Source organism: Rhamphochromis sp. 'chilingali' (genome assembly GCF_963969265.1).
Source record: "Rhamphochromis sp. 'chilingali' genome assembly, chromosome: 21".
NCBI classification, from domain to species: domain Eukaryota; kingdom Metazoa; phylum Chordata; class Actinopteri; order Cichliformes; family Cichlidae; genus Rhamphochromis; species Rhamphochromis sp. 'chilingali'.
This window is the reverse complement of record NC_137949.1, coordinates 29,685,736-29,705,162: the sequence shown is the minus strand read 5'-3', so window position 1 is coordinate 29,705,162 and position 19,427 is coordinate 29,685,736. Positions and strand designations below refer to the sequence as shown.

Sequence of the window (19,427 nt, the reverse complement as noted above, 5' to 3'; positions counted from 1 at the left end):
TGATTATTTTAACCACGTTGCTTTTTTATTTCATTTTATAGATACTGCTATAAGCGGACTCTGCTCTTCATCGCTGATCGCAGCCAAGTTTGCCGTCTCTTGTTTTATTAAACACGCATAAAAACGCATGTGATAGTAGTGACACGCCCCCTGGTGTTTCACGGCTGCCAGGCTGCTTGAGTTTGATAACCTTGCTCTGCGTCCGAGAGCATCACTGAAGGAATGTGGATGTGGGTCTGGATGCCTTCCTCATGCTGCTAATTGTTGATGCAGCCCCGGAGGTCTCTCGCATGGTTATCAAGGCTCGTCCCCGGTCTCATCTCATCTCCTCCCGCTCAGACCTACAATGATGAGCACCGAGACTGTTTTTGAGAGTGGAGACCAGCCTTGTATTCGGCTGGAGCCCCTGAAGAGCACACACTTGCCGGGCAAGTCGACGCCGACCGATGGCAGCTGCGCTGTCTTCACGGACAGCAGCCCCAAAGCGACAGCCAACGGACTGCACGACATTGAGGACCGGATTCTGAGGATCACCGGCTACTACGGCTACAACCCGGGATACTCCAGTCATAGAAGTGAGTGAAAAGATGCCAAAAAAGAAAAAGAAAAAAAAGAAAAAGAAAGTAGTCTGGTGTAGTCATTTGTTGATGTGACAGGTTCACGCATTTATTAGGCAAGTGTGATACTGCGTAAATTAAAGACTGTGGGAAAACGGTGCTGCCTATCAAAGCATGTTATAGCTGCCAAAAGCAAAAATGCTTGTAATTCGGTGTTTGGAAGAAACAGTGTACAATTGCCAAATCTTTTAAATTCTAATTAGGCCTTGTGCAAAATTGGTTAATGAAAACTGGATTTTAATTGTGGCTGTTAAGGAGCAGCAGAGTGTCCATCTCTGTTAGTGAGGGGGGGGTGGGGGTAAGGGGGCAGAGAGAGGCATACGAACCAAATGTAGCGCTGCGAGACAATGCAGTTACACAGCAAAGAGCCATGCAGTTAAGTGACTGCTTGAACTGTACTCTAAGGTTGCCAGCTATCGAGCGCTCACATTCCCCACATTGGCGAAGGCTGTGAACAGTCACTCCCAATCAATTGTTTATTCAAAATCTCACAGCTTCTCCTGTGATGGATGGGAATATTACCAGCTATCTCCTGGCATGCTTCAAATACAGCAGTGCGTGTATGTGTTAGCTAAGCTTCTCTATAATTTTCTTCTTGTCAAAGAGGTTTTGATTTGTGTCAGGCATTGCTCTGAATTTGCTGACATTGAGACAATGGCTGTGATTGGAGAAGAGAGCTGATGGTGCACTTTGTTCAGGGATGATCTTTAGAAAACTTGCCCTCCGGTTTTGTTCGAGTGTTGCCATTGGCAGCGGGATTATGAGAGAGAAAAGTGGGGAGAAAAGCACTAAGCTCTTTGAAAAGCCAATCAGTGCTATCATAAATGGCTCTATAGTAATGAAGTGAGGTGAGAGGAGGAGGATTTGACAAGGCCTAAAGCACAGGCACAGATTCACCTTTGTGTTGCATAATTGGCCTAACCACTACGATTTTATGTCGTTTCTCTTTTAAAGGGATTTTTTCCCGTTAAACAAATTCCCCAAAATGCAGCTGGTCATCATGTGAGTGTCTTGACATTCAGATGCTGAGACCCTTAACCTCAATTAAATTGGGCACGCAACAGCGGCTCCCTAACATCTCCCTCTGGCTGCTACATAAAAGTTCAAACATAAATTCCTGACTTAAATACACATGCAGGAAAACGATGTGCTCTCAATGTTATGGCTTGCTTCCCTGCTCTGTGATATACGGTGACAAATCTATTTGAAATCTCAAAGGAAATACCGCCATGCTGATAGGGTCTCATTCAATCGAGAACAGTTCCAGCTGAGGCTCTTTCAGATCAGCTCGGAGCATCTCAATGGCTTTTTAGATAGAGGCTGCGGAAAGAAAAAGCGAAATGAGCCTGTCTTTCATTAACCGCCTCCTGTTTATCAGGGGTGTCAGTTGCAGTAGATTAACCATGAACGCAATCACACATTTTACTTGAGAATGTGTCTACGTGTCTGGATTAATCTATTGAAAGAACACCTGGTTAATCAGGAGCAGTCCAAACTTTCAATTGAAGACAGATTGAACAGTTCAGAGGCTTCTGATACAGCACCAGAGTTATGTAACCAGTCCTGAATGACTGGCTCTAATAAATAAAGTATTTTGTATTTTAGAAGCTTGAAGTAGCACTGGCATCATTGATATTTACTTCTAGTTTTTAAATAGTGCAAATATTCCGATGTATATCGCAGAAGGCTGAGATGATAAGGTGCTGTTGCTGATTACTGATTGGCCAGTAAAAAGAGTTTTTTTTTCTGATTATTGAAAGATTGTTTTAGCTATTTTTAAATAAAAATGCCAACATGAAGAACAGTAGGCATTTTCATTATTTTCTGACAACACAGGCTAAATTATTCATCATCTATTTCTGCAAAAAAAAAGAAGAAGAAAAAAAGAAAAACAAAAAATAATCATCAAATTAAACAATAATGAAGATCAGTATCTGGTGAGGCTCTGGTTTCCAGTTTTTGCAGCCTTGAGTCTGTTATTCTATCGTCTATAATATTCTGTACTTGTGAAAATGAAAGATGGGGTGCTGTCTGTGATATTATTTGAAATATAGGGAGCAGGTGTGGATTGCAAGAGCCGTACCAAGGTTATAAAAGATCAGTCAGAAGGTTTTTTTTGACCTGAAAGACATTTCCCATTTTTTAGATAAATCCGTTTCCCCTGTTTTTTTCCATCTATCAATCAAATGAATGAAAGTCCATACAAGGTGCTCTCCAGTGCAGCTTGTCAGTGTTTTTCCTGTGTTTACAGCTCTTAAACACGTAGCTGCTAATCTGACAAAATTTTATTTGCACATCATCATCCTGCTAATTCTTCTTCTCTTTCTTTGCTGCGTCTTGCTGCCTGAAAGCATTGCACTCAAGTACTGTGGTTTGTTTACACTTTGAATCACATGTCCCTCAAGCTGGTGAGTATCATTTTCCATAAAGGACAAGACAAAGGAGCACCTAAATAGAACAGAAGGCCTGTCCTGCCAAGCCTATGGCGTAATGATATATTTAGTAAGATCTTGTTGCCAGTTTGTTCGTATTGCCACTTGCCATCTGTGTTGAATTAGAAGATGCCTCTGAGGGGAATTGTGGACCACATTTGGAGACAAGGTCCGGACTCTAATGCATACAGTACAGTCATGACACAATGGCTGCATGCAGTGACAGAATCTGAGAGGGAAAAAGTAAATGCTTTTCTAAACAAGCAAGGTGCAATATCTCTTGATCCGCTACTTACATGGTTGCACAGCTATGAACGCGTGCTCCAGTGAGAAGCTGTAACGGAATCAATTTTTTAATGAGAAAATAAAAGGAAAGTAAATTCTAACAGAACAATGGTGTGTGAGGCAAATGCTTCCCCAGCACCTCCTGGAAAACATTGCTGTAATTTGCTGGGTGTCTTTTTTGAGGTGGTAATTTAGAAAAAGTGTGTAGTTCGTGTGCGCTCCCCGCTGGGTAAATAGGTACAGTGCAAGAGAAATTGCAGGTACTTGTAGTTGAAGTCCCACTCAGTACTGGACCTATATCTTTTTCACTGCAGGCGTCACAGTAAAGCAGGGGCACACCTGAGCACTCAGAAGGAAATTATATGGAGGAAGGGCAGGAAAGGCAACCATTTATCACAGAGCAGTGTGTTTTTATGTCTACTTCTGTCCACAGACAAAGTCTAGAAACATAAGGAAAGAAGACAGATGATGATTGTGAATCTATACATGCCTGTGAGTGTGCTTTAAAATCAGACAGTGTTCACACTAGATGAATATCCCTTTTCTTCCTCAAACATTCTGTATGTGCACATACTTATTTTGGACCGTCCCGTTCCCATGCCTGCTCACTCTGTGCTATTTATAGCCAGGCCAACGAATGGGATATGAGCTTTGCCTGAATGACTCCTGGAGTGCTGTTAGTCCTCAATGCTCCTGCAAAAGCACAGAACTAACCTGGGAGTAATGGGTGCAATATTTCTCCATGAGAGTTACAGAAGTGCTGACCTATTCTTGTGCGACTGTACACTCGATGTTGTAGTATTGCAGCCCATTTCAGGTGATAAAATTGAAGAAAAAAAAAAGAAAGATTTTTTCTTTAGCTCACCTCAGCAATTTATGGTTAGGAACTTTGTTTTGCAAGTATCTTGGGGCTATTGCAGAGATTATCGCCCACAAAGACACTTGAACCCCAGCTGCTCTGGATGCGTCTGTCACTGTGTGAGCGGGTTAATGGCTGTAGTGTAAAAGCCCTTTGAGTGATCAGTAAGAAATAAAGGAGCATATACATTACAGCCAACTGCTGTCATGCAAAGTAACATTACATAATATGGGAAGAGAGTATGTGTGTGTGCGTGCATTGCTGCTACACTGAGGTATGAGCTGCAGCCAAACATTGCCCTCTTGTGGTCTGTAAATCTAATCACATCAATAAATCTTTGTAAAAATGTTTCCATCATTTTTAGAAAGTCAGTGGGATTATTTGTTTGTGAACTGGACCAACAAAACAAACCCCAGAAATAATGACCAAGCCATATTTTATTAAAGTGTTATTAAATTCCCAAACTGATCTACTTAGTAAAGTCAGTATCTGTGGTGTTATTAATCAGGCGTACCCAAAGTTTCCACAGTCAAATGGCCATACACCACAGGTATGGGATGTCGGTGCATTTTACTTGGTTATTGGATTTAGTGATAGAGCACAAACAAAAGAAGAAAGCAGCATGGGTCTGGGTGTCTGTTTTGTGTGTGTGTGTGTGTGTGTGGGAGGGGGGTGACATTTACTTACAAACAAGCTCAACTTGCTTAACATAGAAGAACATTAACACTCGTGTAGGTTTTCAATGTCTAAATGAAATGAGAACAACAAAATATAATAAAACAAAGCAAAAAGACCCCAACAAAAAACGAACAAAACCAAACCAATTGAGTGTAGGTCTGTGTAGACAAAAAATAAATAGTTCCCACAGTAACAGACTGAACCCACTAAACTCACAGTAATAGCCATATCCTTGCTTTGACGCTTTGGGGTCCACAGGGACTAAGTAAAGCGCTATACAAATACAGGCCATTTACCATTTTTTTACCACTTTGTTCAGTTGGCTCAGAAGGACAAATCCTATTAATTGTGAATGCTAACTGGGCCTAGTTTAACACACACTGATGTTGATATTTTAAAATGTACTTTGTTATTGTTTTAATATAAAAAAATCACCATAACTTTGACTGCGTAGTGCAGAAATGTGAGTGACTCAACCCTTTAAGGCTTGGAGAAAATTGTCTCTTTAAGAGTTTTTTTCCCCGTGTTCCTGTCCCACCTGTAATGCAGCCAATCATATTTACCACTAGATGTCCTCATCTTCAAATGTTCTCAGTACCTTGGGTTGAGTTGTTGAGGTACCGTGTCTGGATACACACCTGAAATTTGTTCAAAGGCTTTTCAGCTAAAATTAGCGCCCTGTGCTCGTCGTCTTTGCTCCCGGACCTTGTTGAGATGTGATGAGTAACAGAGAGGTGCTAAAGACAAAGACCCGTCTACTGCAAACTGTCGAGCATTAGTTAATCTGAATGACAAAAGAGCTTGAATGGGTCGAGTGCGTCAGTGTGCACAGGAGACTGTGTTGCTATGGAGGTAAAGAGGGAGGATGCTGTGGTATACTGTGCTTTGATCAGTTATGCTTGCAGACCATTTTGTTATATAGACACACTTTCCATTTTATTAGCTACTCTAAAAAGGGATTATTATTAGAATTTTTTCTGTCTTTCTTTCTTAGTTAGAGAGTTATTGAATGATTGAAGTTCATGTATGGTTTGCTTGAATTGTAGAATAAAATGCAGATATGTTGTAAAGGTCTGATGGGAATGAATGATCAGTAACTTTCCTCTCAGCAGTAACAAAAAAGAAAGCATCCAAAGTTAGATGTAGGCCGAACAGTATAGTAACGCAGGATAGAGAAAGCAATAATCTTCTTAAAACTTAGAGTTGTTAGTCCAATATTTGAGATTGAACTGTGACAAGAGGTATTTCTCTTAATCCGATACTGATTCGAATCCCAGGATTTGCTGACTGGGTCGCTCCTCTGTCCCCTCAGTGTCTAGGTGTTGGCTCCTCTCATCAGCAGGTCTATTTTTACATTTAACCCTCCAGCTTGTCCCTGGATTACGTATTCAGTCCTGCTTGTCACACATTAAATGTGCAAACATTTTAAAACAATGCTGATTCTGGTTGCATAATTTAAAGCATTAGTATTCTTGTTACACTCATTCTGTAACTGGGTGACCCCAGGGAATAAATGTGCCTGCATCACAACGTCATCCTAAAACTGAAAGTAGAGAAGTGCTTTTTTCAAAGTGTTGAACTCTAACAGATGAATTACCATAATGTTACTGGAACGTGGCCCCAAATTTTCAGTGTCTTTTTGTCACTTGCAAGAAACAGCCAAACAATAACTGTGCTGTTTTCTATTCTCTCGCAGCCTGAAGAATGCACAACAAATACTCTGATCTGTTATGCCCTTTGTAGCTTTGCCAGATCGTTGGCTGATCAGCATTTGAAACGGGAGGCAGACGTTAACAGAAATCCTGGAGCAGACATGCTGCAAATAGCTTTCAGTATTCACAGCCAGCCAACTTAGGCAAAAATCACATTGCAGTTACTGTACTGAGTGGTTCCCCTGTTTCCTGTTTCTCAGGTCACATTGCTCCTGGTCTTGCTTCTCCAATTCAGATTTTACTGTAAGATTTCATAGTAATATTTATTACTGGCTGCATCGCCTCATGTGTCTGACCGCATATACTTTGGCACTGATATGTTGTTGACGTAGAGGCCAGAGTGATATTTAGGTCCATTAAATCTTCAGGTAGATAAACCACAGCATCAGATTGAATAACTGCATGGCTTTCCTTGAAATGGAAACTCCTGACCAACTATAATCCTGAGCCTGACTCACAAACGCTATTCCGATCATCAACATAGCTGCTGATGAGGGTTTCCCTTGACTGTGCAGCAGTGACGGATAAAATATTAAAATCCTTCGTTAAAGTACCAGCATATAATAAATAAATAAACAGCTAACATCCACAGAAATTTCTGCATAAATAAAGAAATTCTTATCAAAAGTGCTTACAGTGATTATGGATTTTTTTTAAGAACCACACTACAGTGATTTATCATAAATGGACATTTGTTGAATTTTTAAAATTAGGACTGACTTGTAGGAAAGTGTTTTCATTTTCTTGGTAAGGTGGCCCTGAGAGGTCAAACATAATACAAACTGAGAAGCTTCTGAAGTGACAGAAACCAAAACACGGAAAGGATCGCACTGAGACGCACTTAAAAGACGCTGTGGATTCATTTGTGTTGTAAGGGAGAAAAATGTGATTCATATAATACACAAAACACACTTCTGTTGTGATTCGTACATTTTCTTTTCCATTTCTCCTTTGTTTTCTTCAACTTGTTTTGTGTGTTTTTGTAGAGTTTCTGTACTTGCTGGCCTTTTCTTACGTTGTAATGCGTTTGACCTCTCCGGCCCACCGTATCTTGGTGATCTATGTGTTATGTAGAGTCTTTTCTTACCTTCTGCCTTCAAGTAAATTTGGTACAATGGAACGACACAGAGGGGAAGTACCTCTGCTTTGCTTAACCTGATTTCTTACGTGCATGAAATTATAAGAATAACAGGGGAGCTCTTGACTTCCATCCAAGTCAGCAACAGATAACCAGTGTGATTCTTCATTTAAGTAAACAGATACAGAACACTGTAAGTGATTGTTTTACTAACTCGTAATGTATTCTGCTTTAAATAACTCAGATTCAGACTGTAGAATATGGAAATAACGCGTGAGTACCGTGCAATAATAAAATGCAAACATATAGTAGTGGAGTATGGATTATGTGGGTAAAAAGGCCTATTTTCCCTCTGAGAGAACTAAGATGACCTCTGTGCACAACAGGATTTAAATGCCTGGGATTGTCATGTATTCTTTTGTAGTATGCACATGGTTTTTGCCTTTTTCATATCGTCGTTCAATTGACTAATGTGTCAGGGTTTGAGGCAACAAGACGGAGAGAGCTCTACTAATAATATGACTCTCAAGGGGTAGTCAAGAGCAGGAGAGGTGCCAAGGAAAGAGAGAGGCATTGCAAGACAGAGGGCAAGAGTTTGTACAGGGGGGGAGATTAAAGAGAGAGAGAGATGGAAAAAGTAAGGAGAGCCTTGTCAGGTAGAAAAGAGAGGGGAGGAGGAAAAGAGGGGGCACAGCTAGCACAGCATAAATTTGCCTGAGCTGCTTGGTTACCTTCCAAACAAAGCTGCTGATTTGCGGAGCAAAGGAAGAGGAGGGAAAAGTGAGTGAGACAGACACGAAAAGAGGAGGGGGAGGATAGAAAGAGATGAGGGGAGTGATTGCACCATGCCACACACACTTGAAGCTCAGTCTCCCTTGGAGACACTGGCAGAGCTGGATCACGGCATGATAGAGCAACTGTAGGGTCTCCACTTCGCTACACTTCCACTTCGCTATCACCACTGAGCTGTGGCACTATACAGACGTGCTGGGCTAGAGAGGAACAGAGAGTCAGGACTTGAGTCCTGGAAGGAGACTAAAGATTTGACAGAGACCTAGGAAGAGGAGGAGGAGGCAGTCAAGAGTGTGAAGAAAAAGCGGAGGAGTCGGGAGTCTGAGGATGCACGGAGCGAGCTGAAGGAGCTGCTGAGCTTGCAGCAGCAGCCAAGCAACACTTCTAAACTCAAATACACACTACTTCCAGGGGAGGACAGTGTGTGGTGCCCCCAGTGGAGGATGAAGAAGCACTCAGCCCGAGTGGCTCCTCTCAGCTCATACAGCACTCAGGTCCTGACCTGCCCTAACTCTGAAGGTAAACTGAAAGCTCCAAAGAGACACAAGATGCCATTTATACTGTACTGGAGTATACTGTATGCATTGTGTGTGTAAATAGAAAAATAAGATACGACAAAGTACTTAACTTTTATTTTCAGGGTCACGAGTGACATTTTGTTTCCTACAACGCATCAAATACACCAAAGTGCCATGTAGAGTCTATAAGTCTTCATAGGAAATATTGAGATTTTAATAAATATGGACGTTTCCAAATTATATCCTGCTCCATTTACATGAGAGCAGCCTTTGGATCTAAAAACTGTTTGAATTTGAATACTGTAAAAAAAATGTTTTCTATTATTTCAGCCTCCTGGTAGCAGTGTAATGGTAATGGAGTGTGTAAAGCCTGTTGTTGTTCCCCCTCATCTGATTAAACATTTTAGCCCCCCACCTTTAACTCTGTTAACAGAGATTACTGTGATGCCACTAATCAACTTTTCATCAGCATCATGATATCCATGTCTCATCTTCAGGCCTAATTTGGATAAAGACTTAATGCGTTTTGACCTGAGCTAAGCTGGCTAAAAACTGCAGACAAGACTATGAGCCTCTTATTGGATTCAACGGGCCTCCATCAATCACTGCCGTGCAACATTAGTGGTGGCGATAAAGGAGAAAATGGATTAAAATGTGAGGTTCCAGAAGCATACTGCATCACGATGAATGGATAAATGGGTACCGGTGGTGACTGATGCTATGCAGCACTGGGTTTTCTGCAATGAAGTGTTCTAGCACTTCCAAATACTCTGACTCCATGTCTGAACCGATATAAGCTACTGTGCATTTAACCTATAAAACTATAAAAAACCTCAAAATATTACACTTTTTTATCCCGAGTATCACTGCAGTGGATGCTTCTTTGACATGAGGAAATTAGCTTTTCTTGGGTTACATTTAACACACTGTTCATTTTATCCTGACTTGTAGATTTTAATATTTGTGCATGTATTCATTCTTTTATCCAATCACATTTTACCTACCAAAGCACCAAAACTGATCATCACTCACTTAAAAAAAAACAAAAAAAAACCACCCCAGCACTAAGTAACTAATTATTCATCATGGACATACAGATACCTTAACACTACTAACCTTAAATTTGAGCTTTTCATAAAACTTGCCCTGAGTTGGACTGAATTTACCTTCACTCCTGCAGTACTGTGTTGTCAGCCTGTGTTTAGCAGAGATTATTGTTTCCTTTGCAAAATTTTACCACCAATATTTGTCAGCAATAATACTGTCTGCTATGAGAATACAATTTTGGCAATGGGAGCAACTTTTATGAGACAGGGGAATAGTAGAGTTATAATATTACTGCGTCTTGGCATCAGATGAGCCTGTTGTGGCTTTTACCTCAGGACAGAAAAGCTTGCATCTGACACTAAAAGCTTTAGGTTTTGTCGGTGCTGTGAAACACAAACCATCCTGCTGTGTGGATGAAGAAAAACAGACCTAAAGTTAAAAAAAAAAAAAATTAAAATAAATAAAAGAGCTGCTTCTCTATTGCAGAAATATCGGACCTCAGTTTTTTCCACTTAGCAACCACCAGGTTCATTAGTTTGATTAAGAACCCTTGCTGTGACAGAATGCAATTAAATGAAATCCCTCGATGATCCTGCAGAAACTGTATCGACGGTGAGCTTTTTGCCTTTAACACATCCCCTGAATAGAAACAGTTTAAGTGCTGTTCTCCCGCGAGCGTTTTTTGTGGTGGGGGTTGAACTCATTATTACTTTTGAATTGTTGGGTGCTAAATAATATTTTTCTTTTGCACTTTGAAGGCTCGTAAAAGCCTTCAAAGTGTAAGTGGTCATTGAAGAATTTTCCACTCTGCACCGTGGACAGACGGTCAGTGCTGCAGCAATGCAGTGTTGGAAAATACATTCACGTGAGCTTTATTGGAGCTACTTTACTCGGGTGTTTCCATTTTATGCTAAATTTGTAATATGCCTCATTCCACAGTTTTTTTTGTTTTTTTTTTACACCAATACATTAACTAGAAAGCTCACTGGTGCTTTGCAGTTGAAAAACAAGTTATTTGTCTATAATGAGGAATGCTTTTTTTCTTTTAAAACACTCATTTGGTTTCATCTAAATAATTGTTTGAGGCCCAGACTGGAATAAAACTGTATTACTATAAAAAATATATATTTGTTAACTTCCCCATTACCTGTACCCTAAAGCACAGCTAGCCTGCCTAGAGACTACTACACTCAAAAAAATATTTGTTCCCTAATTCTGACTTTAATTAATTTGATTACATCTAAATTTTACAATTTGAAATGTTAAATTTAATGGAACCAGGTCAAATGAAATTTGACTAGCATATATTTTTCTTTTATTTATTATAGTTACATTTTACTTTAAATCATTACTTTGTGTTTTAGTGTACTGAGCATTGAAAAACATGTTTTTTTCTTCTTTCTAACCCCATTTAGCATCTTTTTCTGCAGTGAACTAAAATCTTTAAAGGAACACAAAGTATAATGCATATAAAGTTAAGTTAAAATGCACTGATGTATCACTAATGCAAAAGTTGATACTGATACTCAGTTTAGGGAAACCAATTTTCTTCAGAGTGCCTCCTTTCATGTGATGCTAAGTACATGTAGAGGATAATACACTGATACGATCTTAAATGCAGGACTTTTAATTGCAAAGGAGCATTTTTATGTTCTTATTTTTTTACTTCTATCCTTGAACTGATTGAAGACGGCTGCCAGTAATGACTGTGTCCAATCTGCAATTTTATAATCTCTTGGGCAGTTTTTCAGCCACTGAGTGCCGGCGATGATCTCATGCACTTATAAAGGATATATACCACGTTTGGCAAGACTTTTGATTGTTTTATGAAGTTACTCATCAACTTACTTTCAAAGTTTGGTGACGTTTTCCTCTGTTTGCATCCTGTAAAAAGAAGGAATGGATTTTAAAACACATACTGGCATCTGATCACATAAGGAACTTTACAAAAACTAAACTTCTACCAGCTGTCCTACTGATAAAATGGCTGTTTGATCAAAGAGTTTGCTCTTCACACACTGTGTTACAGCTTCTTTTGATGTAAGAAATGATTATTTACTGCACTTGTTGGTACAATCCATTTCCAGTACACGTCACTGACTTGTGCTCCCATTGCTTGACATCCTGCTGAGGTCTTTTTGCAGATAACAAACAGAAGACTATCGCATGCAATAATGAGCACCCCTGTGTTGTGAAGAGGAGAGCTACTACTGCTACACGTTCTAGTGTGTTTGCAGGGCTCTGGTGTCTGTGGCGGAAATGGCAGAGCTTTAGGTGCTGAGCTAGCAAACAGCCAGCACATGTCATCTTTTATTCCTGCCCTGGTGTAAATTGATCACACTGTTGAGAGGTAAAGAACAGATCTGAGCTCACACACATCCCACTTTGCTTTCTCTGATCGTCCATAAAGGCACTGGGACATACGTATCATTTAACCTTTGCAATTTGGATGTTCCAGTAAAGTTCCAGTAAATTCCTTTTCACAGCAGCGATACAAGAACAGTGTCCCATGAGCACCAAGGTTGGCCTGACTTTCATGTTGACTGTCATGTGGTTAGGTTTACTTTTGCTCTCTGGGCATCCGGTTTCTGTGCACATCTGGCTACAAAGGGAGTACAGTACATGCTGCATCATGAGGCAACCAAGCTATTTATGGCATGTGCAGCGTGCAGCGTGTTAACCCGATGCATTTTAAACGGAGCCTCAATTGTGCCACCACAGCAAGAAAGGCAAACTGAGGCAGTGATCACTAAGGACGACTGATCGATGAAGCTCATGTGCTGGAACCCAGTCAGGAAGCCACAATGCAGGCAGCACTGAAGTCTATATATAGTGGTGCAAAAAATACAAAAGTTGTTAAGTTTAAACTCATTATACTAATCAAAATTATTCAGATGAAATCTGATGCTAGCTGTGGATTTCCTTTAATTTTTCTCCCCCCTTCTTGACTCTCATCAGGAGAGGATGGCTCGGAATCTCACGCAGAGACACCAGGAAGTGAGACCAGTATGGAGAGCCAGTCCTTCCATACGTGCGCCAACACGGCTCTGAAGGTGCTGGGTGGTTTGCTGATGGTGCTGTGTGTTTCCTCCTCCTGGGTGGGTACCACTCAGGTGGTGAAGCTGACCTTCCAGTCATTCTCCTGTCCCTTCTTCATCTCCTGGTTCAGCAGCAACTGGAACATCCTCATCTTCCCCATCTACTACTCGGGACATGTCGTCACCACACGGGAGAAGCAGACCCCCATCCAGAAATTCAGGTAAACCTCATTTAAGAAGTTTTAAGAAGCCAAGTGTGATATCTGAGGAGGTTCCGATCTATTATCATTTTACCTCTGGTGAGTTGGAACCAGTATTAAACCACCCTCAAGCCTGTGAGAGCCAAACAACCATCATGTCCATTCTCTAAACACAGTCTTCCAAACAATGAAGCATTTCCATTCAGAAGACTTTACTGGTGTTTTTCTCTAACAGGGAGTGCAGCAAGCTCTTTGGGGAGGATGGAATGACTCTCAAGCTTTTTGTAAAGAGGACAGCACCCTTCTCAATCCTGTGGACACTGACCAACTACCTGTACCTCTTAGCCTTGAAGAAATTGACCGCCACTGATGTCTCTGCCCTCTACTGTTGCCACAAAGCTTTTGTTTTTCTCCTCTCATGGATTGTCCTCAAGGACCGGTTCATGGGTGTTCGGGTCTGTATGAAAACAAGAAGGAGATTGTTTATTACCTGTTTAACACAAGCTTTTACTACTTCAAAATGTGTCATCTATGTGTCTATGTGCAGATTGTGGCTGCCATAATGGCCATCACAGGTATTGTCATGATGGCTTATGCTGACGGTTTCCACGGTGATTCCTTTGTGGGTGTGGCATTGGCTGTGGGCTCAGCCTCAACTTCAGCTCTTTATAAGGTCAGACTTCCTCATAAGCCCGTTCCAGTCTGAGCTATGCTTGATTTTTGATTGCATCGTGTCAACTCTTTGTTTTCTCACCATCCAGGTGCTGTTCAAGATGTTCCTAGGCAGCGCCAACCTTGGAGAAGTGGCTCATTTTCTTTCCACCATGGGCTTTTTCAACCTCATCTTCATCTCCTGTGTGCCCCTCATCCTGTATTTCACCAGGGTAGAGCACTGGGGCTCACTCTCCTCACTGCCGTGGGGATACATGTGTGGACTGGCAGGACTGTGGCTGGGTGAGAGTGCATATACACCGGATGGTTTCATCCACATGTACAAACCATTTTGGATCATTTTAAGGCTTTTAGTATAACTATAGGGATTCATTTCTTATAGTTACCATCAGTCACTCGGTGGATATGATGTTTATATTGTCTGAATACAGGATCTGTAGGCAAAGGGCATTATTTTAAGTATCGGAAATTTTCCACTTTCCGTTTGTTGTCTGCTTTTAGCCCCAGTAATGGAACGTTAGCTATCGACTGACAACAATTTAGCTTTTTATTCGCTTTTTGAAATATATGTGTATTCATAAATAATGGTGAGTGGAAGGAAGTGTTCCATTATCCACTTTCCAGATAACCTGGCAAGACCATAAGCTACAAAATATTGGCCGCCATCCCCAGTGGCTAGGTCAGATAACTAAGCTAATGGGTTCCCAGATGAGACGTTTCACCTCTCATCCGAGAAGCTTCTTCGGTTCTTAGAGTCAGTGGTGGACAGTCCCAGATTTATGCCCACCATTTGACTCTTAGAACTGAAGAAGCTTCTCGGATGAGAGGTGAAACGTCTTCAAGCAACTTAAAGAAGTCCAGACGCTTTTCTTTCCAAGCTCCTTAGACAACGATGACCTGGATGACTGAGAACCTTCACAGAGTCTTCTGTTTCTTTTGCAGTGTTCAACATCCTGGTCCATGTTGGTGTGGTACTGACTTACCCCATTCTGATCTCTATAGGGACACTGCTCAGTGTGCCGGGAAATGCAGGTAAGGTTTCTATTATCTGCCATTCACTGATCATTTTGATGTAAAATAATATGATTGTAAAAAATGGAGTAAACGGCCACACATACTGTGGCGCTGTATTGAGAGGTCAGCATTTAGGGCCACTGTAGCAAACAGATTACACAGCAAGTCTGCCTCTTTTGTCCCGGAAACCCAATCATCAGTGTGCCTCGACAGATCCTGCAACCATCCTCTTGCTAAGGGAGGATCAGATTCCCAAGGCAACACAAATGCCTGCAGACGAGTTCTTTTCCTTAATGGTCTGTATGAAGGTCAGTGGGTTACGGGAACCTGTCCCAGGGCTCCAGACCACAAAGACACAGAGGATAAAGTGGATTGCTTGTGCTGATTATAAGCTGCATTTGTTACACTAATCCCCCTACAGCCGCACTGTCCTGTGGTTTATCTTACTTTATGTAATTAATCTCGATTTGATTGTGTTTCTCTCTCATCCTTCACACTCTCTATCCCCATCCTGCTCTCTGGCTCCCTCTTTTGTTCCCACCCATATTTATTCCCCTCTCACTCTAGCTGTAGATCTTTTGAAACATGAGGTGATCTTCAGTGTGGTGCGACTGGCTGCCACCTGCATCATCTGCCTGGGCTTCCTGCTCATGCTGCTACCAGAGGAATGGGACTCAGTCACTCTGCGTTTCTTGGCCACCATTGCGGACAAAAAGTCAGAGGACCACGGCGAGGAGCTCACAGACTCCAGCACCCACACTCGAAGCCGCAGTCGCGCAAATGGCACTGTCTCCATTCCCTTGGCATGACATGCTCTGATAGTAACCTCTGTTAACCAGTCTGGAAACTCCACATTTCTCCAGAGCCCACACTGGAGGTGTGGTGGGACGCTCAGTCCATGTGGACTCATCTATCAGGAAGTGAGGCAGTAACGTCTTGAACTTCAAACTTCACTCTGGAGACGTACTGTTTCTATCACTTCACAACAACAGGGGAAACTGAAAACATTTATGGATCATGCAACTTGAAAGAGCTGAAAGTGTTATTTACTTTCTTGACATACTTGCCGCGCTCCATCCCTCGCACGCACCCAAACCAAGAGCTGACTGGCTCCCCTTGAGATGCTCTGCAGACTGTATTCTGTGAATATAACTATCAGCGGGGCCAGTTTGGCTCAGTCTTACACATATTAATGATATTTATTTAGATCTGTATCAATAAGAGTAATAATTTTAAATCTTACTGAATAGCGTTATATAGAAGAATGATGATTATACTATGCTTAATGTACAGGATCTTTTGATTTTGTAATAAAAGTCTTAAAACCCACAAAAAAGCTGCATCTAACTGAGAATCACATGTATGTATTTCTAATATTTTTGGAAAAACTTCTAGCTTCAGAACTTTATTGCCTGGATAACTGAAAAGCATTCGTATACATTTATATACAGATAATGGTGCTGGAAAAGCTTCACATCCCAAAGACCAAAGCAACGGCTCCACTGTTTCTAAGCAAAGCTCTGACATGAGGTCACATTTTTGGTATTAATATTAGACTAATATTTTAGAACTGATAAACTGACTGTATATTTATTTGACACAAATAAATGTAAAAAAAATAAAAATAAAAAAAGCAAATGACTGCACCCTGAATCACATTATCAGCAGAGTAATATTAAAACATTTTTTTATTTAATCGAATCTTCTCTGCCATTACAAATTATTTACTGAATATATAATATTAGTCAAGCTAGCTATAAAGATGGAAACACACCTATCAGAATGAACTAAAGCAGACTGTTGTCCCTTTGACCATTAACTGCTCATGGACAAGTATTTTTAGCAAAATTAAGTAGTGTGATTCATTCAGTATTAGTATTCTCTGTGTTGCTCTGATTCAGCAGTGATGACTTTCCAGAATTCTTCTCTTTGAGAATTACAATGCTTTTCCGTGCTGTTCTTCGCTTTCTCACACACAAATACACAATACACAGAAAACTGACAGTTAACTGTAATTTTTCCTTTTTCACAGATACACACAATTAATGGTGAAAATGTCTAACAATGGTCAAAGCTCACGGGACATGGTTTCCTACAGACCATATGCTATGATCTTGTCACTGTGATTTTTTTTTAAATATCTCATAACATGGTGAAAAACAGACAATCCCAAGAGTCACACTACAGTGCTGTTATGGTGGAGCACAGTCAGTGAGTTGAAACCTCTAATGAAGCATTTGCTGAGATGACAGTTTCAGCTAAACGACTTTTTAACATATTAAAATAAATGATGTCGAAGAAGCAAAAGGAAAAAAATGCAATGTTCAAATTGTACTTTCATAATGGTCACTGGTATCCAGCTAGAAACTGATAAAACACATTAATCAGAGGGATCTTTTATAATCTTTAGCTGCAGAAAAAGTATTTTGTAAAATACATACAGTCATGCTTAAAAAAGTACAACTATATGCAGTCCTGTGAAAATGCCTGTATTGAAATAAAGAGGGTAAGTAGCAGTCAGGTGCTGCTATTCACACGCACTTGATTGTTTGATCATCAGCAAGTGTGAGCACCTCTATAAAAGCACAAGTTTTGGCAGTTTTGCTTGTATGGAGCATTCAGGCGTGCATCAATACAATTCGACAATTGTCCGAGGATACAAGAGCTACATCTCAGAGTTTACAGGCCTCGATTAGCATGTTAAATATTAAGGTTCATTGCAGTACAGTTAGAAAAACGCTGAACAAGTATGGCTTGTTTAGAAGGGTTGCCAGGAGAAATCCTGGTCGCATGGCTTAGGTTACATCTGAACAAACCACAAGACTTCTGGAACAACTGGACAATTTGGACAGACCAGACCAAAGTGGAGGGGTTCGGTGATAATGGACAGCGCCACATTTGGCAAAAGAGAAATGCAGCATGTCAGCTGAAACACCTCATACCAGCTGTCAAGCACGGTGGTAGAGGGGTGGTGATTTGGGCTTGTTTAGCAGCCACGGGACACGGGCACCTGCTGTCATTGATTGCTAAGATATTTTAGCAATACCTTTTATTTAAACGTCTATCCATCTCAAGGTGGCGCTATAATCATGCAATTGGGTACCGCAAGTGGCTTTGCAAAATCACACTGGGTAGTTGTTTGACACAATATTTCAGTCAGGTGAAAGCAGTTTACCAACACACTGACAGACTGGGACTGCCATCCCTAGATCCATGCTGCTAGCATGATAACAAAAACAATACCAGTCTTTAAAAAAATTCCAAATATTACCAAGCACAGAAAAAAAATGCACAGCAACTCCTGTATGCAGTGTAATAGGAACCAGGACTGTAACAGTTTTTTCCTACCCCGGTGCTTTTATGAGCTCTACTGGAGTCATATTTTTCAGTCAGAAAACAATTTCCCTCTCTGCTCCCTCTGGGCTTTCAGATAGCAAAGGTGGTGCAGGAAAATAACAGGCTCTTTCAAGCATTAACTTATGAGTTACAAAGTAACCTGTAGGGAGAGTTGCCATAGAAACCTAGCTCATTATAATGTGAAAGTCAGGTTGGGATGGAGTGTACACCTACTCTTTTAACCACATTTTTACTTGGGTGCCACACAACAACGCTCCAGGACAAATCATAAGTTTGAAAGCTGCTGAGGATGTGAAGACCACTGGGTTTGCTTGGAAGCAGCTGAAGCAAATGATGCAAATTGAAAAGACTCCTTTAAAAGTGAAGTTACTGACATTTTTATAGGACAGGGCAAAAAGGAAAAGAAATATTAGCACAAGTGGGTCTACGCTCACAGAGCCATCATGTGACTGAGGTCATTTGTAACACCCAACTTTAAGACAGATATTGTAACCATTAAACTTTACATAAATAGCTTGGACCGAGAAGTATTTTGCAAGTGTCAGCTTCTTGGACCGACAGCAGGACAATGGGCTCTACACACTCCAGACCAGGATTGCATAAAGTGGCCCCATGTAATATTTTGCAAGAAAAGACTCAGAAGCCAAAACCACAATGGACAGTCCCTGCACTGCCACACGCTGTGGAGCTGCCACCAGGATCTGTGGGAGAGAAAAGCACAACCTTTCCTCCACTGAAGCAGGAAATAACTCTTTCTTTGCTTTCAGGTCAGTCTGCGCCAAATTTCATTCCCAGTTATGATTTATTTGTTTTGTTACTCATCACTATGTGTTACTGATTTTGTGTTTGTGTGTGCAATTTAAGCATCATTCATTCTCCTCCACCCAGAAGGCCTTGGGTTAGCTTGGCAAAATTAGCTGCCTAATATATTTAACTAAAACAGACTGGTCGTGCTGCCTGGTTCATTTTTAAAACATTTCACATCTGCGCTGGGACTCTGGGAGACATCATTCATTATTGTTTCTGACTGGTTGTGATTATTACCCAGACATCCCGTCATTATCTCTCCTCAGGCACTGCAACTGCTGGCCCTTAAAATTGGCCACACAAGCACTGCCAATCAAATTG

At 40.9% G+C, this 19,427-nt stretch overlaps 1 protein-coding gene across 2 annotated transcripts; it reads left to right on the top strand.

Annotated features, from left to right (window-relative positions):
• The first annotated feature begins 225 nt into the window (after positions 1 to 225).
• slc35f4 (solute carrier family 35 member F4) lies at positions 226 to 16,428 on the top strand. Of its 2 annotated transcripts, none has more exons than XM_080871511.1 (7): positions 226 to 575; positions 12,977 to 13,277; positions 13,492 to 13,711; positions 13,804 to 13,929; positions 14,018 to 14,210; positions 14,871 to 14,960; positions 15,510 to 16,428. In XM_080871511.1, exons 1-7 carry the CDS (start codon positions 347 to 349, stop codon positions 15,749 to 15,751), a joined length of 1,401 nt encoding a protein of 466 aa, XP_080727637.1. In that variant the 5' UTR covers positions 226 to 346; the 3' UTR covers positions 15,752 to 16,428. The 2 variants fall into 2 exon arrangements, with proteins under 2 accessions (XP_080727637.1, XP_080727638.1); XM_080871512.1 differs by lacking the exon at positions 226 to 575 and adding an exon at positions 8,734 to 8,972.
• Positions 16,429 to 19,427: the final 2,999 nt, after the last annotated feature.

Coding starts and splice junctions, on each gene's coding strand:
- slc35f4 (XM_080871511.1), top strand. CDS start 347: ATGATGAGCACCGAGACTGTTTTTGAGAGTGGAGACCAGCCTTGTATT. Junction 13,712..13,803: donor ACCGGTTCATGGGTGTTCGG/GTCTGTATGAAA, acceptor GTCTATGTGCAG/ATTGTGGCTGCCATAATGGC. Junction 14,961..15,509: donor CAGTGTGCCGGGAAATGCAG/GTAAGGTTTCTA, acceptor CTCTCACTCTAG/CTGTAGATCTTTTGAAACAT.